Raw genomic sequence first — 26,362 nt, forward strand, 5'->3', positions numbered from 1 at the left:
TTTGTTGCTGCACATATTTTGCAGAGAACGTCTATAATAGAGAAGGTTCACGGCGCGAAGAACGTAAAATATTTATCGCTAACTCGGTCGAGATGGAGGAGTTTCACCACTGCCAGCTCTGCACCAGAAATTTTAACATTTTGCTTGAACAGAGCTGCGCGTGGAATAAAAATTATGCTCAAAACTATTATATCTATTGCTCTAACAGACGTATGTTCGCTCTTTTGCTTATATTTTTATACGTTTATATGCAAACATGTGTATTCGTATGAATTCTTTTTGTGCATATTAATGAATACAATAAGAAAATAAATTTAATGACTTGTTGTTATTGTTTTATTGGTGTCTTCTGGGTTTTGGTGGGGCTTGATGTGACGATATAACTCCTCCCCCTTAGAGTAGAGCGATGGCCACAACGAAGTTGGTGGGGACAGAGTGGCTTCAGTGGGCTTAGGATAATACCGAATTATGGGGTTTTTCCATAACAGAGTTACACTAGTGATAGTTAAGGTGATGACTATCAAGGTTATTATCGTTATTATGTTTCTTCTTTGAATTGCATCCTTTCTTAATTTCATTGTATCATTTTTGTTGATGAAACTGTAATCTTTGATTTTCTCTAGGCTTAAAGTCTCTGTTACTGTTGTTATTTGCACTTTCTCTAGATTTGGTGGTGCTACGAAGATTGTGTCCCAATGGACTGAAGGGTTGTCTTTATATGTTGTTCCCGCTATCGTGACGGTACAATTCGTCTAGTGGAGAAGGGAGGTTCCTTCAATTGTGAAGTTTTGCCCACAATCAGAGGTTATCGGTAGTCCCTTTACGTTGATAACCATTATATAATTATCTTCCGGTTGGAATATATTCGATGTGGGCCCCACATCGTTCACAGGACATATTGGTGTTTTATTATTCAAGATTCTACCGATACAAGTTGAATTATTGGTGCTTTCGAAGTCAGTTGACCTCTTGCAGTAATACAAGTTCTCAATTTTTGGGCAAATCTTTGTTAAGTACTGGAGCTCGTGGTTATTGTAACTTACGTATGGTTTTGTTTTAATTACTTTCTATTTTACTATTTTACTTTACTATTAGTTGTTTTTGCTGAGAGTTTTTCTAAAAATTTTGTAATGCTTTGCTGATTGTTATTTATATGCTCTGTCAAATTTTTAAACTTCTGTATCATTTGTATATTCAAACTTTTTTGATTTTCTTCTATTATTTTTGAATTTAATATTGTGTCCTGGAGTTCTTGTATTTGTTTATTTATAGTCATAGCGTCATTTGCGTCCATGTTCCCAGTTACATATTTTATTACAGGGCCTAAGTCATTGAATAGTCCTCGTTTTGTACGTTTATATGGATTTAATGTTTGTAGTTTGTTTTCGAGTCCCTTAAGTTTCAGCTTACAAATTTTAGCAGCATCTTTTAGAAGGCTATTTTTTTCAAATTTGTCTACGATAGTAATTAATTTTGAAGTTTGCGAATTATAATTGTCCAAGTCTATTATATGAATGAAATTGAAATAACTTTCAATCGTTCTCGCGTCTCCAATCTTCAGGGCTATCATATTCTGATCTTTGTCAAAATTTTGTATTTCCAAGACTTGTCCATAAGCAAAGACTATTCTAAAGGTAAATAATTGTTTATTATTTTCTTGGTCTCAGTTTAATTTTTGATTTGTGTAATTTTTTGTCTTTAGTAGTTTGTAAAGTAACGGCATTCTTTGAATACTTTATGTTTTGAGAATCGTACAGTTATTTTGTTTCTCCTACATTCTTTTATATATATATCCTCTTCTTTGTTCCTACACTCTGGAGGTTTCCTCGATTTATTAAGACGACAAGTTATAAACATCTCATCTAATATCTCTTCGTGATCTAATTCCATTTTTTTGGATTTTCTGGTTGTCATTATAATTCTGTATATTTCAGTTAAGGTTGAATGAAGTCGTTCTACTGGAGAGCTGCTACTGGATTGTTGAAATGATGTGAAGTGAAGTATAATTTCATATTGTCTACAAAAATCTTTAAAAATGTTAGATGTAAATTCGGTACCCTGATCACAAACAATTTTCTTAGGTATTCCCGCAAGGTTCATAAATGTTTTTAAGGCTTTGAGCACACAAACGCTTGTTCTTGATGGTAATGTATAGCCTGTCGCATATTTAGAAAATTTATCGATGATGGTCAAAATACATTTACTATTTATAGTATATATGTCAATGTGCAAAATTTAAAGAGGTTCGTTTGGTGTTTCTGTAACTTGGAATTCAAATTTTGGTGGGTGTCTGTTGTACTTGAGTGTATTGCAAATTTCACAATTATTTAAAGTTTTATTTATTATAGATTGCATAAGAGGAAAATAATATTGTCTCTTTAAGTATTCATAAATTTCGGTAATTCCTTTATGGTTCCTATTTTCGTGACAACTTCTTTATGATTGTCAGTTACATCTGATAGGATTTTAGTGTATCGGACGATACGAAGTTGTTTTCCATTTGAAAAGTATTTTGAGTATATCAGATAATAGTTCTGAAAGTTGGTTCATCGGAGAAGATGCCAGTTAATTTACCTGAGGGTATAAAATTTTTTAAAATCTGAACTATTGTGTCTTGAGAAAATTTTTTTTTCTTATAGTTCTACGTTGTTTGTTTCTAAAGATGGTTGCAACAGTCATACTGGGTTTTTTGTCAGATCTTTCTAATAAAAGTTGCAAGTTAAATTCATTTAAAGGTTTTTCTGAAATTGGTATGCCATCATTCACATTTTTCTTACGTGAATGTATTGTAGACAGTTCTTCCGAATCACACACATTTATATCAGCGGTTTATCATGGTCTAATTTTATTCTGCTCAATGCATCTGCGTTACTGTTCAATTTTCCTTTTTTGTATACGATCTCGTAGTCACACTCTTCCAACTTCGGGCACCATCTCAACAATTTCGAATTGGGCTCCTTGAGACTCATTGACAGACATTGGTCTGTGGTCAGTAATTATTTTAAATTTACGACCGAAGAGATATGGGCGGAAATATTTGGTTGCCCACACTATGGCTAAAAGCTCTTTCTCAATAGTGGAAAAGTTAATCTCACTCTCAGAAAGAGTCCTACTTGCGTAGCAAATAGATTTGTCACTACCTATGTGACCTTGAGAAAGAACTGCTCCAAGCGCAATGTTACTTGCGTCTGTTGTGAGTAAAAATGGCTTTGTGAAATCAGGGTATTGCAGTATTGGATCGTTCATTAAAATGTTCTTGCATGTTTCGAAAGCTTTTAGATATCTGGCGTTTAATGTTATGCTTCTGCCATTTTTTAAGCATTCTGTCATTGGTTTTGCAAGTCTTGTCAGGTTCGGGATAAACTTCGTATAATAACTAAGTAGGCCTATGAACGATTTTATTTCACGATTAGTTCGTGGTATTGGAAATTTCTGGATGGCTTCTATTTTTGTCGGATCCGGTTTTATGCCTTCCGTCGTAACTACGTGTCCTAAAAAGCAATTTCTTTTCACATAAACTCTGATTTGTTCATCTGGACCTTAAAATTTGAACATTTTAACTTTAGAAAGACTTTTTCTAGATTCTCAATATGTTCAGGAGGCACGTCGAAAATATAATAATGTCATCTAAATACACTAGACAGATTTTTCCAACCAAATCATTTAGGACATTATCCATAACCCTCTGAAAAGTTGAGGGTGCGCTTTTTAAGCCAAAAGGCATTCTTACGTATTCGTAGTGACCCCCTTCCACAGGCTGTTTTTGATATGTCCCGTGGATCCATTTCAATTTGATGGAAGCCTCTTGCCAAGTCCAAAGTCGAAAAGTAAAGGCATTTGCCCAGTTTACCCAAGATCTCAGATATGTTCGGGAGTGGGTACCTGTCCGAGACGGTTTTCTCGTTCAACTTCCTGTAGTCAATGACCAGTCTCCATTTCGTCTTCCCCGATGCGTCCTTCTTTTTTTGAACATTCCATACTGGAGAGCACCATGGGGAAAAACTCGGCCTAATAATCCCTTGCTCTAACATCTCTGATATCTGTCTCCGAACTTCCTCTTTGTGAACGAAAGGATACCTGTAAGATTTAGTATGAATAGGAATATCGTCCGTCGTCCTAATTCTGTGTTTTATTTCATTTGCAAACGTCAACTTTTCATCCTCTCTATAAAAGATATCACTATATTTAGTACATAGTTTCAAAAGTTTATGCTTTTCTTCGCCATTCAGATGTTTCATTCGGAGTAAGTCAGATAAATTTGCAATTCTTTCACTGTTTGATTTGTAATGCATATTAAAGTTATTAGATTCAGTTTTCTGAATCATACGAACTTGTTTTCAGGGTTTGCTCTAGGAAAAATGTTTGGTCATTCCCCGTGGGATTAACTACTTCTATTGTACTAAACCAGTCTTTCGCAAAGTATATGCCTTGAGAAATAAATAAGCACTTGTCCAAAGTTATTGTATTTATCATAATATCTCCTTCCTTAGAATCAACTGGCAGTTTTACGATTTGTTTCGAATTTGCCTCTAATGTGAATTTATCAGAGGAAAAATTTGGTTTCATTTTAAGAGGTATTGTAATATTATTTGTAATTAGTATTTTATTTTCAAGATCAATTTTAGCTTTAATTTTTGTCAGCAAATATAAGCCTAACAGTCCGTCAAAATAATCATGGAATTTAAAAACTGAGAATGTAAGAGTTCCTGTTTTCCTAATTTCTTTGAAAATAAGTATTGTCACTTGCTTGTCAATTATATATTTATGTAAGATGGTAGATATAGTTATTGGAATACATTTCTTGATATCTAAGGGATTTATAAATTCCGGGTTTATAAATGAAGAAGAAGCTCCGGTATCTATTAGGAATCTTAATTGTCTGCCAAATGGAGAGCTTATACTGATATAGGGTAAAATACTACCATGTTTATTGCAGTCTATATATCCTGTTTGTTTCTTGAGGCTAACTGTAAAAAATCCTGATTATCGTCAATATTGTAATTTTCATATTGGTCCAGGTTTATCTTGTTAGCGTGGTCAAGACATGGAATAGAGCTTTCATTTCGAAGACTTCTAAATTCGTTAATATTATTCATTTCATTCCTATTTATTATCCTACTAAATTGAGTGCTTGGGCCAGTTTTAACCTTCATCTGCTCCTAAAAATAACTTACATTGTCTACCCTCATGCGTCGTTTTCGACGCATATGTACTTCCCATTGTTTTTGGTGGAAAATTGAAAACATGGACGACGAAAACCAACATTAATTTTGTCGTTTTTATTTGCTTAACTAATTTAATTTAATTTTTTTCCAAACTTAAATTAACTTATTTTCTATGCACTTGACGCATACGTTTCGGTTGTGTATGTTTTTGCATGTACCTTTTGAACAAAAGCAACAAATTGTAGGATGCATGTTATTTTTTGAAGCAAAATTACTTTACAAACACATCGCACATCTTTGCTTTCCTTTAATTTGTGGAGGAACGCTTTTTGATCTTTGCGATGCATTTGATGAAGATGCCATATCGAGCAAATTCGCGGATGAACTTGACCTCGGCTTTCCCGTTCTACATGTCATAAATGGTCCAGCAAGTGATAATCCTAGCTCCCGTAGAAAGTTCTTTCTTATTGTGGTTTTTTGTGTAGTCTGCCAATTAGGATTAATTTCCTTGAAAATGATTAACGCATTCAAAGCCGATATGTCAATTATATTAGCAAACACAGCCATCGGCCATCTATTGGTTTTCCTCTTGCAACTGTAGCAGGAAAGCATCTTATCAACCGTATCGACACCGCCTATTTTGAATGAAACAAGCAAATAGGCGAATATAAACAAGTAAATCGGAACTCATCTATAACAAACCTTTAGTTTTGTTATAACAATTTATAATTGTTGGTAGCTTTTTAACTCCGGGCTCGATTTCTTTAGAGTTATGCAAAGTGCTTATTATTTTTTCTACCAACATATGAAACAAGCGTTGTGTTGCTTGTGAATGCAAATGTTGAATGGTACAAAGGTAGTTTTTTGCAATTCAGAAGGTTTGGCGGAATAGATCTCTTATTTTCCTCATAGTTCCCACCATCGTGACACCTTTTGTTAGCAATTCCTGGCCGAGACCGTGTGAAGAAAAAAAATTATCCATTGTCACGTTGTGTCCCTTCAACCCACGAACCAAATCCAAAACAACACGTTGACCCTGATTTTTTTCACATGAGCTTGCACCGACTGGTTTACCCAAGTAGGACTGAATTTTCCAAATATAGCAAGCCTCAGAACAGACGCACAACCAAAACTTAATTCCATATTTCTCTGGTTTCGAAGGCATATATTGACGAAATTTGCTTCGACCCCTGATACCCAGCAGCTGTTCATCTACGGTAACACATTCATGGTTTCTAAATACGCAGCGCTATTTTACCTATATACACCAGCTAAAATCAATATACCGATATAAGCTTGCAACAGACTGGAATCAATTCGCATGAATTCGTCGCCATACTTAGCTTTGGCAAATGCATTTGTATGCTTTAGAATTATGTTTTCTAGGTGTGGAGGCAAAAATAGGAGAAAAGAATCTTTTATGTCGTTGACACGGGCTTTTGCAAATCGAGTGACGCCAGGCGAAAGACTGACAACATTCTCATTCCTAAATCTACCACTTTGCGGCTTAAATGGTTCTGGCTGCCATATTGTACCATCATTTGATACGTACAATGAATCGGTATTTGCAGTGTAACCATGACTATCGTTAGCATCAGTTGTTGGAATATAATCCCCACCACCAGAATCACTATCACTTGAAGAGTTATCACTTTCATTAGCTTTTGACCCTTCTGGCACATACACTTCATCATTAGCATCAGAAAAACTGCAATTATCTTCTGCTTCACTTTCATTTAGAAAAACTAATATTTCTTCACTTGACAAATAATTTGGTTGGCACATATTGATTTTTTTCTTTTAGATCTCTTTTATGTATAAATTAATCACAAATAACTTCATCACTTGCAAAAAACCCAATAACTCGCGAAACGAACAATGACAAATTAGTTTCCCGCCAAAAAACAGATGTTTTCTCATATGCGTCGAAAACGACGCAAGAGGGTAGCCAACGTAATTTTTTTAACACAATCCACAAAAAAAAAACTTGTGGAACGAAAAACAGTTTAAACAAAGAAAATTAATGTTATTAACAAAGTCGAGAAATTCAGTTGACTTCTTGCCGCCCCTTTTCATAAAAATTAAAAAAATGTATTGCTTTTGCGTCGTTTTCGACGCGAAGAGCAGATAAAGGTTAAATTTGTTTGTGCCCTTTTCAAATTTCTAAAATCAACTACCGGTATACATACGTTCTGGTGGGGGCTGTGATTGTCTCCAATTTGTTTGTCTCGAAAAATTATCGAAGCGTTGGCTTTGTTTAAAATTTGAAAAATTCTCGCGGTGTACTTCGGAATTTTGTGGTAACAAATTACGATTCTGATTGTTTGAATTTGGCTCAAAATTATTGTTATTAACATAGTAAGGTTTGGTTGAAAAATTAGAATATCTTTTAGGTTGGTAATAATTTTCTTGTCTTGGTGCATTATTTACAAAATTTTGTGGATATGGATTATATTGGTAATTTGGTCTCCAATGAGGATATTTGGGTTTATTCAAATTGGACCTAATATAATGAATATTCTGTTCTCTGATGCAGTAGTCAAGGGCAATCGGCAATGATTCTGGTCTCATTGCTCTAATCGTAGATCCCCTAGGTTCCCGTAAACCCGTCAAAAATGAGTTTAGGCACATTTCAGAAAATAGATTTCTCTTTGCATTAATTACATTAGTGTCGGACTCATGGATAGATAAATTATTAGACAAGGCTGATTGGATTTCCATTATTTCGCTGTAAAATTTTTCAATCGGTTTGCCGTATTGTTTTAAACAATGAATACCTCTAATTAGGGATGTTTCTGTTCTTTTATCTGAATAATGCGATATCAAGTTTCCTCTGATCTCATCCCAATTGAGGGATGTGCCATACATGTTTAAGACTTCGTTGGCTTGACCATCTATTTTTTTTCTTATGGCCCTCAAGAGAATTAGTCCATGAGGATTGTTATCTTTTTTTCTAATAAGATACATATATCGACGCAGATTTTTGTGAGCACGGAAAAATATTTTAGAATTGACAAATATTATAAATCGACAACAGCTATGGTGCCACTTTTCTCACTTCTTTCTGTGAAGAAACATCAGAAAGTTGTTCAGTTTATGATTTTTAGCTTTTGCCATTGCGACGCATCGTCGCGAAAAGCCGCTTGTGGGCAAACGCATGCTCGGGGAGATGTGAAGATGGTCGCTTTTATGAATGAAGCGAGTTTGCTTGTTGAAAGTGCGCTTGCGTTCATGAATGAAATTGTTCTTGCTGTAAGATTTACTACATTTGGCTGCCATATTGACTTGTGACGCCGCTGATGCTATTTCAGACATTTGTTGTTTTTGTAGAACAATATTTGTAATTTTTGCGGATGACATATCTACATGTGAACGCATATAATGGGTTGTATGTTTTGTATGCATTATTTGTGTGGGAATGTCATACGAACATATTTACATGTGTACGCATATATGTAAGTACATATGTATACATATGTACGGACACACTGCAAAAACCTGTACCAATGAGGACAGGTCCAGACTCTGCAGGAGATGTGGCGAAGGGGAGCACCAGGCAAAGGATTGCAATAACAAACCAAAATGTTTGCTCTGCTTGAAAGCAGGTACAAAAGAAATTGAGCACTTTACAGGATGCGTCAGGTGCCCAATATACAAGAAAGCAGCTCAACAGGTCACATGAGGTTCTTACAACTGAACGCAAACCATTGCCAAGCGGCACACGACTTATTAAAACAGTCAGTTGTCGAAAAGCAAATTGATGTCGTTCTGCTAAGCGAACCATACAAAATCGGACAAGGTGTAACCTGGATAAGTGACACTCGAAAGAAAGCGGCTATATGGAAATGTAATCCCAATTTTCCGCAGCTGGAATCGCCTTTCTCTTCAGATGGTTTTGTTCAAACAACTATCAATAATAATAATATATACAGCTGCTACTTACCTCCTAGCCTTAGCGACGAAGGATACAGGCGTATTATCGACAACCTAGTGGTCGATGCCAGATGCAAAACCAAAGTGAAAATAGCTGGTGATTTTAATGCCTGGGCTATCGAATGGGGATGCAAAAGAACCAACAGTAGAGGAAAAACCTTACTAGAAGCCTTTGCTTCTCTCGATCTGGAGGTTTTAAATGTTGACAATCAATGCACATTTAACAAAGGTGGCCGACAATCGGTGATTGATTTAACATTTGTTCACTCGAGCTTAGTTCGCAGATCTCACTGGAAAATCAGTGACCATTACACTTTTAGCGATCAAAAAAAAGGAACTGACGACTCAAAACATTCGACCCAGACCTCTTTGAAGAAGCCTTCCGACCAACTACCCTTCCCGACAACCTGTTGTCGGCTAACAAAGCTGCTCACTCGATTATGAATAATATTAAGAGCGCGTGCGACGCTTCAATGTCCGAGCTATCTCGACGCAAACACCGCCCCCCAGTATATTGGTGGAGCGAGACAATCGCAAAATTACATAAGGAATGCCAGCAAGCAAGACGCTTGTACCAAAGGTCACGTGGTACATTCGAATTCACCACCCTCCAAAACCACTTCAAGGACAAAAGAAAATTGCTAAAACAGGCAATTAAAAAAAGTAAGCAGGAATGTTTCCTTAAACTGTGCGACGATGTTGAAAACAACGCTTGGGGACTCGCTTATAAAAAGGTAATGGGAAAACTCCGCACTGGCGGACAAATGCCAACCTCCCCCTCAATAATTGAGAGAATAGTTACGGTACTCTTCCCTACCCGACCCCCACTCCATCACGAGACTGTGAGAGTTCCACAAATCCTGGATATACCAGCTGTTTCGAATGAAGAAGTCCGAGAAGCCTGCAAACGATTAAACCTATCTAAAGCCCCGGGACCAGATGGAATTCCGAATGTAGCGCTAAAAACGGCGATTGCCAGAAACATAGGCCCCTTTCGAACCATGTATAATATATGTATCCAACAAGGCCGCTTTCCCACCATTTGGAAAAGGCAATATCTGATACTACTGCCGAAACCTAATAAATCAATGTCAGAACCGTCCCACTTCCGGCCCATCTGCATGTTATACTCCGCTGGAAAGGTTCTGGAGCGGATCATATACCAACGGCTAAATAAGGCAATTGAATATGCCGGTGGACTATCCCCAAATCAATTCGGATTCAGAAAGGCAAGATCCACAACTGCAGCGGTAACCCTAGTAAAGACCCTGGCTGAACGAGCTATAAGTGGGAAAAGATGGAAAGGAGGCACAATACAGTACTGTATGGTTGTAACGCTGGATGTAAAGAATACCTTTAACTCGGCATCCTGGCATAGTATATTGAGTGCACTAAAAAGCTTCTCCGTGCCTCTATACCTTTACAACATTATAGTAAGCTATTTCGAGAATAGAACATTGAGCTACAAGACAAACGAAGGCTCCAAAAATATAAAGTCACCGGAGGAGTACCCCAGGGATCTGTACTCGGGCCGCTACTCTGGAACATCATGTACGATGAAGTACTGCGATTGAAGGTACCTAAAAACGTACACATCATTGGGTTCGCAGACGATATCGCTGTTGTGGTTATAGCAAAGCACATTCACGATATAGTTACGATTACCAACAGGACAATAGCGTTAATAAGCGATTGGCTCGAAAATAACGGACTGAGCCTAGCGGAGAGCAAGACCGAGGCGGTACTCATTACTGGCAGAAAAGTTCGGGAAGTTGCCACGTTCAGTACAAAGGGGGTAAGCATCACTACAAAACCTGCAATCAAATACTTGGGAATTATTCTTGATGCAAGGATGTCCTTTAAGGAACACTTAGCGTACACATGCGACAAAGCGACAAAAGTGTGCAGAGCCTTGACCCGGTTGATGCTAAATACCCGCGGTCCAAAGAAAAATAGAAGACGACTATTAGCTGGTGTATTAAAGTCAGTCGCGCTGTACGGCCGCGGCGCCCAGATATGGGGAAAAGCCCTACAAATAAAATCCTATCGCCGTGGCCTTTTTTCTATATATGTCACTTGCGCGCTAAGAGTATGCTCTGCGTTCCGCACAGTATCGGAAGATGCTGCCCTAATAATTTCGGGCCTACACCCTTTAGACCTCTTGGCCAAAGAAATTCAATGCCTTACAAATGACAGGTTACCACATAATACAATAAAAGAAATTGCAAGGGCAGAGACGGTGAATCACTGGCAAAAACGCTGGGAGGAAAGCGAAAACGGACGGTGGACATTCCGACTGATCCCCAACGTGGAATCATGGCTAAACAGACCGCACGGTGAAGTAGATTTCCATCTAACTCAAATCCTCACAGGACATGGCTGCTTCAAAGCGTATTTGAAAAGATTCGGACACGAAAATAACGACATATGCTATTATTGCGGAGGCGATACCGTCGAAAATGTAGAACACATATTCTTCTATTGCCCCAAATATAATCTTGAGAGGCAACACTTAAAAAATGCGTTCGGTATAGACCCAACTCCTGATGACTTGGTTAACCAAATGGTCGAATCAGTTGAGAAGTGGAAAGCTGCTTACGAAGTGGCAGCCAGGGTAATGAAATCCCAACGTGCTAGCGAACAGCGGAGGAGAAGAGAGCTATTAAATGTAACGAACAACCACGACCCAAACACACTAACTTTGACGTGACGAAGAGGGTTGGCGACGAACAATGTACAAGGGGGGTTATCAGACCAACAGAGGTGGGGCCAATTTGACCATCACGTACGCATGAGTGTCACTCAACCATCCTCCCGACGTAATACTCGACGGTGGTACCGGGGGAACGGTACAGGACGGTAGGAGGTTTAGTTCGGATTGGAGTTCCACACTGACATGGGGTCCAGGCTTTCGATGCTTCCTCCTCGTAAAAAAAAAAAAATAAAATAAAAAATAAATAAAAACAAGTAAGGAAGGGCTAAGTTCGGATGTCACCGAACATTTTATACTCTCGCATGGTAAAGTGATAATCGAGATTTCATAATACGTCATTTTTCAAATACCGTATTTTTGTAAAGTTTTATTCCGCTATCATCATTGGTTCCTAATGTTTATACTCGTATTATACAGAGAAGGCATCAGATGGAATTCAAAATAGCTTTATATTGGAAGAAGGCGTGGTTGTGAACCGATTTCACCCATATTTCGTACATGTCATCAGGGTGTTAAGAAAATATTATATACCGTATTTCATTGAAATCGGTCTAGTAGCTCCTGAGATATGGTTCTTGGTCCATAAGTGGGCGGCGCCACGCCCATTCTCAATTTAAAAAAAAAAAGGCTGGGTGCAGCTTCCTTCCGCCACTTCTTCCGTAAAATTTAGTGTTTCTGACGTTTTTTGTTAGTCGGTTAACGCACTTTTAGTGATTTTGAACATAACCTTTGTATGGGAGGTGGGCGTGGTTATTATCCGATTTCTTCCATTTTTGAACTGTATATGGAAATGCCTGAAGAAAACGACGTTGTAGACTTTGGTTGAAATAGCTATAGTAGTTTCCGAGATATGTACAAAAAACTTAGTAGGGGGCGGGGCCACGCCCACTTTTCCAAAACAATTGCGTCCAAATATGTCCCTCCCTAATGCGATCCTTTGTGCCAAATTTCACTTTAATATCTTTATTTATAGCTTAGTTATGACACTTTATAGGTTTTCGGTTTCCGCCATTTTGTGGGCGTGGCAGTGGGCCGATTTTGCCCATCTTCGAACTTAACCTTCTTATGGAGCCAAGGAATACGTGTACCAAGTTTCATCATGATATCTCAATTTTTACTCAAGTTACAGCTTGCACGGACGGACGGACAGACGGACAGACGGACAGACGGACGGACGGACAGACAGACATCCGGATTTCGACTCTACTCGTCGCCCTGATCACTTTGGTATATATAACCCTATATCTGACTCTTTTAGTTTTAGGACTTACAAACAACCGTTATGTGAACAAAACTATAATACTCTCGTTAGCAACATTGTTGCGAGAGTATAAAAAAAAATATGTATGATGCCATTTAAAACGATTGTTGTTTTTTTAAAGCAATGTTTGTAGTTTTTGGGGGTGACATATTTGCATGTGTACGCATATGTATGCAAGTGTATAGGTTTGTGTATGCTTTATTTGTGTACTAATGTCATACGCACATATTTATGTATGTATGTATGTATGTGCAGATGAGCAGCGAGCTCATGTTATTATTGATAAGAGATAATATGATTTAAATTCGCGAAAGCGAACATAAACACATATGGTCATGATACATGTGAATATAAGTTTTGAATGATAAAATATACGATTAATGTTCATTTATCACTATTGTAATATATTTAATTTTTTAAATAATATTATGATAGTTTGTTATATAAATATGTAAGTATGAATATATCTAATACAAAAAACAATTAAAAATAGGCTTTATTTTTACATTAACTACGAATATTGCTCTGAAATAGTAATTTAATTTAAATGTTTTCAATTGAACATGTATGTATTCATTAATATGCACAAAAAGAATTCATACGAATACACATGTTTGCATATAAACGTATAAAAAAAAGCAAACGAGCGAACATACATACGTCTGTTAGAGCTATATATATATAATAGTTTTGAGCATAATTTTTATTCCACGCGCAGCTCTGTTCAAGCAAAATGTTAAAATTTCTGGTGCAGAGCTGGCAGTGGTGAAACTCCTCCTTTTGTTCACGTTATTTTGGTGATTTTGCACGCACTTGTACATACATATGTACATATGTATGTTCTAATATGGTAAGTAAGCGGGATAAGTATCTTTATACCCTGAACAGGGTATATTAAGTTTGTCACGAAGTTTGTAACACCCAGAAGGAATTGTCGGAGACCCTATAAAGTATATATGTATATAAATGATCAGTATGTCGAGCTGAGTCGATTTAGCCATGTCCGTCTGTCTGTCGGTCCGTCTGTCTGTCTGTATATATACAAACTAGTCCCTCAGATTTTATACCCTGAACAGGGTATATTAAGTTTGTCACGAAGTTTGTAACACCCATAAGGAATCGTCGGAGACCCCATAAAGTATATATATAAATGATCAGTATGTCGAGCTGATTCGATTTAGCCATGTCCGTCTGCCTGTCTGTCTGTCTGTCCGTCTGTCCGTCTGTCTGTATATATACGAACTAGTCTCTCAGTTTTTAAGATATCGTTTTGAAATTTTGCAAACGTCATTTTCTCTTCAAGAAGCTGCTCATTTGTCGGAACGGACCACTATAATATATAGCTGCCATACAAACTGAACGATCGGAATCAAATGCTTGTATGGAAGACTTTCACATATGACAAGATATATTCACGAAATTTGGTATATGTTATTTTCTATGGCAACAATATAATCTCCGGAGAATTTGTTCAGATCGGTTAACTATAGCATATAGCTGCCATACAAACTGAACGATCGGAATCAAGTTCTTGTATGCACAACTTTCACATTTGACAAGATATATTCACGAAATTTGATATATGTTATTTTCTAAGACAACAACGTAGTCTCCGAAGAAATTGTTCAGATCGGTTAACTATAGCATATAGCTGCCATACAAACTGAACGATCGGAATCAAGTTCTTGTATGGACAACTTTCACATTTGACAAGATATATTCACGAAATTTGATATATGTTATTTTCTAAGGCAACAATGTAATCTCCGAAGAAATTGTTCAGATCGGTTAACCATAGCATATAGCTGCCATATAAATTGAACGATCGGAATCAAGTTCTTGTATGGACAACTTTCACATTTGACAAGATAAATTCACGAAATTTGGTATATGTTATTTTTTAAGGCAACAATGTAATCTCTAGAAAACTTGTTTAGAACGGATTACTATAGCATATAGCTTCCATACAAACTGAACACATAGTTACTAACAGAAATGCACCTGTGAAGGGTATTTAGCTTCGGTGCCACCTAAGTTAACGTTTTTTCTTGTTAAGATATCGTTTTGAAATTTTGCAAACGTCATTTTCTCTTCAAGAAGCTGCTCATTTGTCGGAAAGGCCGATATCGGACCACTATAACATATAGCTGTCATACAAACTGAACGATCGGAATCAAATGCTTGTATGGAAAACTTTCACATTTGACAAGATATATTCACGAAATTTGGTATATATTATTTTCTAAAGCAATAATGTAATCTCCGAAGAAAATGTTCAGATCGGTTGACTATAGCATATAGCTGCCATACAAACTGAACGATCGGAATCAAGTTCTTGTATGGACAACTTTCACATTTGACAAGACATATTCACGAAATTTGGTATATATTATTTCCTAAAGCAACAATGTAATCTCCGAAGAAATTGATCAGATCGGTTGACTATAGCATATAGCTTCCATACAAACTGAACACATAGTTACTAACAGAAATGCACCTGTGAAGGATATTTAGCTTCGATGCAACCGAAGTTAACGTTTTTTCTTGTGTTTTCTTAATTTTGCATATACAAGTATGTACAGTGAATCACAGTAAAAGTGAGCCACCTGTTATTCAAAAACATAGACTCAAATTATTAATTAACAACCTTGACGGCACCCTTTATTTTTTGCTTAGTTTGTAAATCGAGCCTATTTACACTATCCAACTGTAAATTTTTCTTGTTGTAGTAGTTCGAAAAGCTTCAAAAAACGACAACAACTGCGTAAGTGCGCGTACAGTCAAAGTGAGCCATGTAATTTTGTTGTTTTTTAAGTAGCGGTACTTTTTTATATTGAAATTGTATTTTTGCATAAAACTGCTTGTTTTATGTAATTATTAGTACATACATACATATGTACGCATGTATCTACATATATGTTTTTCGTTTCAGCAACCACACTGCACGTCTCTTCTGCTTTATTTCTTTTCGAATTTTGGTAGTACAGGTACATAAGTGAGTAGATGCACAAATTTTAAGCACACATTCTTTGACACGTACATACATACATATGTACGTACGTATGTACATATTTAATTTTGTATATGAATATTTTTATAGGTAATTTTTTTAATGTTATCACTTCTTTTGTTCCTTTTTTAAAGATTTGCCGCTGTACATATCACTTCACTCACTCGAATGTACATACATTCTTATATATTCTTATATACATATTTATGTATTTTATGTACATTCTTATGTACGTACATATAAAATTAGGTATGTATTTAAATTTCTTTTTCCGCTTATATAGGGATCACTGCCCTTTTAAAGGAACAACTTCACTTTATTATATACACTTAGTATGTAGGTAAGTATAACTTTTTGTGTATATGCATTTTGCTTTTTCAGCATTTTTTTAACGTGTTTGAATATAGGTAGGTAGGAGTGCAGCCCTATCGGGCTCAATTAGCACTTGATGTGCCATTTTGAATATATAACACAAGTTTATATTTATTTTCTTTATTTTTCACTCAGTCGAAAGCCGAAAACCGAGATGCACTATTAATTGTTTAACACTTTTCAAGTGTATTTTAGTTTTAATTTTTTAATTACTCATTGGTCCCTGCTCGGGCGCCGTAAAAAATCTCAAGTAAGATGCGAAAAAGGTAAGGGATGCGCGATTTTTAAATTAAAACTCCAATTACGTGTCGCCAAAAATTTGGTAAATTACTCCGGTAACGAAAAAGTGTGCTTGTGGTTCATCGGTTCACTTAAGAGAGACTTAATTATTTCACTAAAACTAACGGCTTAAACTAGTGGTAATGCAAATATGGCTTAAAAAAGGGGGAAGTATAATAATATTAAACTTTCGTTAAAGTTAAGGATATTTTAGTATTCTTCTTCTTAATTGGCGTAGACACCGCTTACGCGATTATAGCCGAGTTAACAACAGCGCGCCAGTCGTTTCTTCTTTTCGCTACGTTTCGCCAATTGGATATTCCAAGCGTAGCCAGGTCCTTCTCCACTTGGTCCTTCCAACGGAGTGGAGGTCTTCCTCTTCCTCTGCTTCCCCCGGCGGGTACTGCGTCGAATACTTTCAGAGCTGGAGTGTTTTCATCCATCCGGACAACATGACCTAGCCAGCGTAGCCGCTGTCTTTTAATTCGCTGAACTATGTTAATGTCATCGTATATCTCGTACAGCTCATCGTTCCATCGAATGCGATATTCGCCGTGGCCAACGCGCAAAGGACCATAAATCTTTCGCAGAACTTTTCTCTCAAAAACTCGCAACGTCGACTCATCAGTTGTTGACATCGTCCAAGCCTCTGCACCGTATAGCAGGACGGGAATTATGAGTGACTTATAGAGTTTGGTTTTTGTTTGTCGAGAGAGGACTTTGCTTCTCAATTGCCTACTCAGTCCGAAGTAGCACTTGTTGGCAAGAGTTATCCTGCGTTGGATTTCTAGGCTGACATTGTTGGTGGTGTTTACGCTGGTTCCAAGATAGACGAAATTATCTACAACTTCAAAGTTATGACTGTCAACAGTGACGTGAGTGCCAAGTCGCGAGTGCGACGACTGTTTGTTTGATGACAGGAGATATTTCGTCTTGCCCTCGTTCACTGCCAGACCCATTTCTTTTGCTTCCTTGTCCAGTCTGGAGAAAGCAGAACTAACGGCGCGGGTATTGAGGCCGATGATATCAATATCATCGGCATACGCCAGCAGCTGTACACTCTTATAAAAGATGGTACCTTCTCTATTTAGTTCTGCAGCTCGAACTATTTTCTCCAGAAGCAGGTTGAAGAAGTCGCACGATAGGGAGTCGCCTTGTCTGAAACCTCGTTTGGTATCGAACGGCTCGGAGAGGTCCTTCCCGATTCTGACGGAGCTTTTCGTGTTACTCAACGTCAGTTTACACAGTCGTATTAGTTTTGCGGGGATACCAAATTCAGACATCGCGGCATAAAGGCAGCTCCTTTTCGTGCTGTCACGGGTCTTTTCCAAGATTTGGCGCATGGTGAATATCTGGTCGGTTGTTGATTTTCCAGGTGTAAAACCACACTGATAAGGTCCAATCAGCTTGTTGACGGTGGGCTTTAATTTTTCACACAATACGCTCGATAGAACCTTATATGCGATGTTGAGGAGGCTAATCCCACGGTAGTTGGCGCAGATTGTGGGGTCTCCTTTTTTATGGATTGGGCATAGCACACTTAAATTCCAATCGTTGGGCATGCTTTCGTCCGACCATATTTTACAAAGAAGCTGATGCATGCTCCTTATCAGTTCTTCGCCGCCGTGTTTGAATAGCTCGGCCGGCAATCCGTCGGCCGCTGCCGCTTTGTTGTTCTTCAAGCGGGCAATTGCTATTCGAACTTCTTCATGGTCGGGTAATGGAACGTCTGCTCCATCGTCATTGATTGGGGAATCGGGTTCGCCTTCTCCTGGTGTTGTGCATTCGCTGCCATTCAGGAGGTTGGGGAAATGTTCCCTCCATAATTTAAGTATGCTCTGGGCATCGGTGACTAGATCACCTTTGGGGGTTCTACAAGAGTATGCTCCGGTCTTGAAACCTTCTGTAAGCCGCCGCATTTTTTCGTCGAATTTTCGAGCAGCCAGCTTATCAAGCTCTTCGTACTCACGAATTTCGGCCTCCTTCTTTTTCTGTCTACAAATGCGTCTCGCTTCCCTCTTCAACTCTCGGTATCTATCCCATCCCGCACGTGTTGTGGTCGATCGTAACATTGCGAGGTAGGCAGCCTGTTTTCTCTCCGCTGCGACACGGCACTCTTCGTCGTACCAGCTGTTCTTTTGGACTTTCCGAAAACCAATGGTTTCGGTTGCAGCTGTACGTAAGGAGTTTGAAATGCCGTCCCACAGTTCCCTTATACCGAGTTGTTGACGAGTGCTCTCAGAGAGCAGGAGTGCAAGCCGAGTAGAGAATCGTTCGGCTGTCTGTTGTGATTGCAGCTTCTCGACGTCGAACCTTCCTTGTGTTTGTTGGCGTGCGTTTTTTGCTGCACAGAGGCGGGTGCGAATCTTAGCTGCAACAAGATAGTGGTCCGAGTCGATATTAGGACCTCGGAGCGCACGCACATCTAAAACACTGGAGACGTGTCTTCCGTCTATCACAACATGATCGATCTGGTTGGTAGTTTTTCGATCCGGAGACAGCCAGGTAGCTTGATGAATCTTCTTATGCTGGAATCTAGTACTACAGATAACCATATTTCGGGCCCCGGCATTAGTATTACAATTGTATTATATATGTATAAGGGTAAATGTACAATAGTTTTTTAATTAAATTTTTTATAATTCATGTTTTCTTAATTTTAGGTTCTAGGTTTAAATATACATACATTTTCGCTTGACGCAAAACTATCCACGGATACAACCTTCTCTCTTCCATCGACTTTCGTTTTGAAAGCTTAATTATCTATGCGCTCTAAGACTTCGTGCGGTCCAGAATAGGGTGGTTCCAAAGCACCGTTGGAAGAACTTCCGGCCAAGGAGCCACAGAGTTGCACACTAGAGCTGCCTTGAGCGTTCTGTGCCACCTTTCTACCAGTCCATTTTATTGCGGATGATAGGGTGTTGTCCTTAGGCGATGAGCACCGATGAGCCGTGTCAAAGCCGTGAAAAGCGCTGACTCAAACTGGATTCTTTGATCTATGGTAATGGTGAGCGGGGTGTCGAAATGAGTAATCCAGTTCGAGTAGAAAGCAATGCAAACGACGACAGCACTTCAGTACGTCTTTCTTGATACCCCGCCAAATGCACTTCTGCTTGAGTGTGAGTTAACACATTAGTCGATTAGACTTTACATAAGCTGACAAGCGACCAGTCTATTTGATTGAACAAGAAATGTTAACTCCTAAGCAAGGGAAACTTTCAATTGCTGAGTTTTACGACGAGGTCGAAAAACAATTTACCTTGATAATAAATGAAACTATTATGTTAAATGAGAGCAAAAAAGAACTGATAGAGTCACTTTGCCAAAAATATAGGCAAGATGCCTTGAGGGTTTTTGTTTCTGGCTTGCTGAAGCCAACAAGCGACATTATGTTTTCGTCGCAACCTAAAAACATGCCTAGTGCTTTAGCTTTAGCACAAGAATTGGAAGCTAATCATGCTCGATATTCGTATGAAAATTCTTTCTACAGTAGAATGGATTCAGCTCAGGAGGGAAAAATGGTGAAAGGACAATTGTTCCACACCACTCACCTCATTATAAACAAGTGGAAAAAGAAATGTAGATGCGGCAACCCCTATGGAGGTTGATCCGACTCTATCGCACTACAGGGAATTATAATCCCAGTTGGAGAGCTGAGCGAGATTCTCAGAGAACCCGAATGACATCCCAAAACTTTAATCAAAGGCCAACGGTCTATAATAATGGCCCACCCTCTCATAAAAGGGAAACAATGAAAAGAACTCGCGTGAGTGATAGGCAAAATATTTCGAAAATACAAGGGTTAATCACTTAACCCAAGATTCAGTTGAAAATTTTAATGAAAATGAGTCACAATGTGAATTTTTGAAAGAAAGAAATTTTGAAGTGAAACTTCGTTAGAATCGTTGTGATTTCAAACCGGAGGCAACGGAAAAACCGACAGGTAAGAGACACAAATATGAAAATGTATAGGATGAAGCCAGGAAAGACTCAGACAGAAATATACATACTATTTTGTATTATCGGCACATACATACATATGTATATTATTTCTTTGGCACATTTGTCTGTATGTTTACGATATGTACATACATGCATAATAACAAGTGCCAAAGAGTCAATCTGTCGAAGCACTGGCGCGACGACAAAGCGCCACAACGTTATGTTCTTGGTAGAAAATCCGAGTTGTGCCGAAAGAAACTAACAAACGATCGCCGATTGTTACCGCTTCCCTTGCTGCTCGAACAGCTTCGTCAACAAGATAGCGTATATATGTATGTTTTTGTATGAGCTTTAGGGTGTGTCATTCTGCGTCAACCTTTTTTTCCAATTGAAAAACAAGCTAAAAACTTTCGAAAATGTGAAAAAGAAAGTCACTCAAAAGATGAGCTCTTAATATTAACATTGAGAGGAACTTATTTCAAATTTTATGTTTTCCATATAGGTAGGTAGGTAGGAGTGCAGCTCTATCGGGCTCAATTAGCACTTGATGTGCCATTTTGATACACTATTCGTAGAACCACCTGTATCTGCTATTACGTTTCACCTTCTCTCTCAAACCATTTTGAGGTTTCGATGAAACTACTTATGTCCGATATGCTTTTGCTGGAAATCCATTCAAGATTTGGTGCTTAGTGGATTCCGAGTGTTTTGTGTCGGATCTGTGCTAGAGCTGGGCATTCGCAGAGAAAGTGGAAGATTGTTTCCTTGTTATCCTGAAATAGGCACCTCTTAATACTAATATTAAGAGCTCATCTGTTGAGTGACTTTCCTTTTCACATTTTCGAAAGTTTTTAGCCTGTTTTTCAGTTGAGAAAAAAATATTTTAGAATTGACAAATATTGTAAATCGACAACAGCTATATTGCCACTTTTCTCACTTCGTTCTTAGAACAAACATCAGAAAGATGTTCAATTTATGATTTTTAGCTTTGCCATCGTCGCGAAATGACGCTTGCTGGCAAAGGCATGCTCGGGAAGATGTTATGAATGAAGCGAGGTCGCTTGTGGAATTTGCGCCTGCGTTTATGAATGAAATCATTTTTGTTGTAAGATTTGCTATATTTGGGCTTCGCCAATTTGCCATACAGACTTGTGATGCTTCTGCTATTGAGACAATTGTTGTTTTTGTAGAACAATGTTACAATATTTTGTTGGTGACATATTCACTTGTGTACGCATACATATGTATGTTTGCAGGCTTGTGAATTATTTGTTCGGCAATGTATACAAATATATGAACATACTTATAAGTATATACATATGAATGTATGAACATGCAGATAAATGCGCGCGTTAAGGAACGTATTCCTTATAATAGTAAAAAACCTCAAAACAACCTTGAGTTGGAACAATTGAAATGTATTATCACTACAACAAACAATCCTAAACAAATAATATAATCAGTATATTAACAAACTATCAACTGGTTATAAGTAAACATACTAGTTAGTATAAATAGAAGTAAGAACCATGTAATAAGTTAGTCTTAAGAGTATAAATAAAGGGCACACATTTCGGTGCAGCTCAAAATATATTCTTTTGACTCATTTTTACTTCTGGTAAAAAATAACTGGGGGCTCAACCGGGATGACAAATTTATTTCCTTTCCAAAAAGCCAGATTTTATTCCGAAAGGAATAAATCAAAAAATTCCACAGGAAGTAGGACTTCCAGCACTAAATGCCTGAAAAAAGTGCAGAAAAAAATGGCAATGGATATAAGCAAAAGTCCTGTAACAGCAGACAATACTTCCGGAATGAATCAATAGCAGATCCTGAAAAAACGGACAGCGGCGAATTCAGCAAGATTCACAACAGACCCTGGAACAGCGGACAGCGACAATTCCTGAAAAAGTAGAACAAGGTACAAAAGTATGGGTCCTGAAATAGTGGATAATACTTTCACCAAGATTCGCAATATACCCTGAAACAGCGGACAACGTTGAATCCTTGAAAAGATAATACAAAAAAAAACGACATTCCCACCAAGAGGAGACACCAGCATAACTACATACCAAATTTAAGGATGAAAAAAGAGTAAACAAATATCAATAAAGAAATATTTGGGATCAATCCCAACAACGACAACCTCCAGCAGTCCCAATGGACTTGGATCGACTTTGTCAAAAGAAAAAAATCAGAAATTGTTAAATGACGGAATAATACAGGCAATAATTCCAAAAAAGGCACCGAAAACAAAGCAAGCCAAAATGGAAAATTGTTGGTGAATTCTGGAAAATTAAAGCTAATTTAAAACTAACTAAAAGAAAACAACATATAAAACACGAAAAAATAATTAAGTATATAATATATAAAGGTATTAATTATAAAAATAAAAAAATAATCAAACACATACGAAAAGTGAACATTTCCACAAACACAGCCAATAATTCCAAAAAAGGCAAGCCAAAAGGAAAATAGTTGTTGAATTTTAGTAAATTTACGCTAATTAAAAACTAAATTATAAGAGAAAAGAAAGCATCATAAGAAACATGCAAAATAATTATTTACTATGTAATATAATATAAAAAGGAAAACACAAATTTTAATCAAACACATAAAATAAATAATTATTATAAGCCGACTTCAAGCCTAAATGTTTTGAAATGATGACATATTATTTTAACAAAGGGGAGAGTTAAGGAACGTATTCCTTATAATAGTAAAAAAACCTCAAAACAACCTTGAGTTGGAACAATTGAAATGCACTATCACTACAACAAACAATCCTAAACAAACAAGTATCAAAACAACATTGAGTTTGAATACCACAACAACCTTATCTTAAAACAAAGCAATTGTATCTAATCAAGCAATCTTTATGTACCTATGTAAACAAACCTAAACAAATAATATAATCTGTACCTTAACAAACTAAAACTTAAAGTAAACATACTAGTTATTATAAATAGAAATAAGAACCAAGTAATAAGTTAATCTTAAGAGTACACATTTCGGTGCAGCTCAAAATATATTCTTTTGACTAATTTTTACTTAATGTAAAAATTAACTCGCGCACATGTAATACATTGATAAGTCATAAAATCATTATTTGAATTTCTGAATACGCTCATGCGTATACATACATTTATATGAGCAGATAATAACACCCCTATTCTGTGCTTTTGACAAATTAATAAAATATTGACAATTAACTCAAATATTTAACAAGCGAGAAATATTTTGGTATTCTGTGGCAATCTTGATAAAAGTAAAAGCTTCAATTCGTAAAGCTTTCCCCACACGTATGGTGAAAAAGTAATGTAAATAGAAAACAGCTGATTTCTATTCAAATTATTCATTAAAATGGACAATTCTGCAACGTAAGTTTCCAAATTTTAATTATTAACAAAATTTATAATTTAACTTTTATTTTATAGTAAACCCAAGCACGATAGAGCTACGCACGAGCAGCTGGAGGCATATGTGTTGTTTTGCCAAGCACGCCCAGAAATTAGTACGGGGAAAAATTGCCCAAAGACGCCTCAACGGATGAAGGAGTTGTGGCAACAGCTGGCAGAGCAACTTAATTCGTGCAGAGGACCAATACGAAGTGCTGCAAAATGGAAAGAGGTAACATTTTAGTTTATTTTTCGTTTATTTATTATATTGTGTTAATTTATAGACGTTAGGCGTTTGGAAAAGCCAACTGCGCACTCGAGCAAGGCGGTTGAAAATGACTCAAAGGCTCACAGGTGGAGGTCCAAGTTCCAAGCCGATGACGGACTTCGAAGAAATGGCTTTGTCGACATTTGGCTCGGCCGCTGTAGATGGGATGCAAAATGTGCAAAGCCTAGGTTTAACGCCAATTTGGCAAACAGATGAATGCGCAATTTCATCACCCACGGGTAGTCCTCACCAATTATGCAGTCAGGTAGATGCAAGCCCAAATCCCGAACACCATACAGCAAGTCCATCGTCACCATCTACGTATCCTAGCTTGGAAAACCAGGTAAGTTTTCATTATGATATAATTACAAAATACATATACATATGTATAAATTTTTTTGCAATTTCTGATTACGTTTTTTTCTTTTAAGGATGCTTCAACTTCGGTGCTATCACGAAGTGCACGAAACAAGCTTATCAGCACTTTGATAGCTGATATTCCAAAAAGGAATGCTGCTGAGGAAGAGAGGCGACGGGAGCATTGGGAAATGATGCAGGCCATTCAAGGCCTAACTAGTTCTATAACAGAACTTATAAAATCGTTTACTAGTAATAAAAAATAATATCTAAAGTTTAATTAAAATTGAAATAACGTATGTGTAATATTTTTATTTAATTAATATTTATTGAATTAATTAAGTTTGGGTTTTTGTTTTATAATAGAATAAAAAAAAATGGAATGCAAATTTCAATTTGTTTTCTTTTAACAAAAATGATAAATAAATAAACAAATAATGGAAGTAAGTAGTGTATTTCGAAAGTCGAATTGTGAGAACATTTATATATGTACATAAGTATATGGATTGGCTTCTGTATATATGTATATAACTAAAGAGTTGATATATATCTTGATCTTGTTCTTTCACCTTCGCGCATGTACTGTGAAGAGTTATAATCATTAATTGGAGAATCAAAGTCTTCTGCAACCCCGTCATCTATTTCGTTGAACGTAATGCCTGCTTTCGTCATTATATTATGCAATATAACGCAAGTACTAACAAACAAAGCGGAAGTTTCGTGTGAATAATGTAGAACTCGGTGCTTCAACAAACATCTGAAGCGAGATTTTAAAACACCAAATGCTCTCTCTATGCAGTTTCTTGCAGAACCATGTAATTTGTTGTATTTTTGCTCTTTATGGGTATTAGGTGTTCCCACTGGTGTTAAAAGCCACGGTTCTAGAGGATAACCTTGATCGCCAAGAAGCAAAGATTCCCTCCGTTGTTGCTCAGACGTATTAGTATGCTGACGAATGAGCTGTTCTCGTAGGTCAGAAGTTGCCCAAATTCCAGAGTCATGTGTTGCACCCGGAAATTTAGCATTTACAAATGTAAAACATAATCGGTAATCGCAAACCTAAAAAACGATACATTCAAAAATTGCATTGGCATATATGTATGTATGTATATGCATGCAAAAACAAAACTTACTGCTTCAACATTGATACTGTAGAATCCTTTTCTATTTAAATATAAATTAAGAGGACGTTCGACATTATTTGATGGTGGAGCAATGATAGCAATATGCGTGCAGTCAATTGCTCCTATGGTGCTTTTTATTCCAAATTTTCTAAAAAATCTGGAATATATGTATTTCAAATAAATTAGCATATTATCATTTGTATTACAATAATACTTTCCCCGTTTTTATAAAAGTTTCTTCCTCTATTGAACTGGGAAACTTTATTTCTCCTCCCTTCACCTTCACAATAAGTTTTGCTACAGCTCGCAGACTTCTCGAAAGGGATGACTGACTCATGGGCAAGTTGACGTTGTTACCTACACATTTCTGATATGAGCCGTGTCCAAAGAAGTTCAAAGCTGCTAGAACCCTTACAGTTAAAGGTAGTGACGTTTTCTGATTATCATGTGGGGCCAGTTCATCAATTAGGCGGCGGCAAATTTCACGAGTTAATCTAAAATTTTGCACAAAGATATTCTCGCTCAAAGAAAATGGATTGC

The 26,362-nt window shown here is 37.1% G+C and overlaps 2 protein-coding genes across 3 annotated transcripts in view; one reads left to right on the top strand and one right to left on the bottom strand.

Annotated features, from left to right (window-relative positions):
• LOC126764053 (uncharacterized) overlaps nucleotides 1-26,362 on the bottom strand; it is a 917,515-nt gene that overhangs the window by 144,932 nt on the left and 746,221 nt on the right. The gene's annotated exons all lie outside the window — the stretch shown is intronic.
• Nucleotides 24,050-25,018, top strand: LOC126764194 (uncharacterized). Of its 2 annotated transcripts, none has more exons than XM_050481985.1 (3): nucleotides 24,050-24,305; nucleotides 24,358-24,684; nucleotides 24,773-25,018. In XM_050481985.1, exons 1-3 carry the CDS (start codon nucleotides 24,225-24,227, stop codon nucleotides 24,962-24,964), a joined length of 600 nt encoding a protein of 199 aa, XP_050337942.1. In that variant the 5' UTR covers nucleotides 24,050-24,224; the 3' UTR covers nucleotides 24,965-25,018. The 2 variants fall into 2 exon arrangements, with proteins under 2 accessions (XP_050337942.1, XP_050337943.1); XM_050481986.1 differs by having other exon boundaries at nucleotides 24,206-24,305; nucleotides 24,365-24,684.

Source organism: Bactrocera neohumeralis, unplaced genomic scaffold, assembly GCF_024586455.1.
Source record: "Bactrocera neohumeralis isolate Rockhampton unplaced genomic scaffold, APGP_CSIRO_Bneo_wtdbg2-racon-allhic-juicebox.fasta_v2 cluster09, whole genome shotgun sequence".
Classification (NCBI taxonomy): Eukaryota; Metazoa; Arthropoda; class Insecta; order Diptera; family Tephritidae; genus Bactrocera; species Bactrocera neohumeralis.

Coding starts and splice junctions, on each gene's coding strand:
- LOC126764194 (XM_050481985.1), top strand. CDS start 24,225: ATGAAGGAGTTGTGGCAACAGCTGGCAGAGCAACTTAATTCGTGCAGA. Junction 24,306..24,357: donor GTGCTGCAAAATGGAAAGAG/GTAACATTTTAG, acceptor GTTAATTTATAG/ACGTTAGGCGTTTGGAAAAG. Junction 24,685..24,772: donor ATCCTAGCTTGGAAAACCAG/GTAAGTTTTCAT, acceptor TTTTCTTTTAAG/GATGCTTCAACTTCGGTGCT.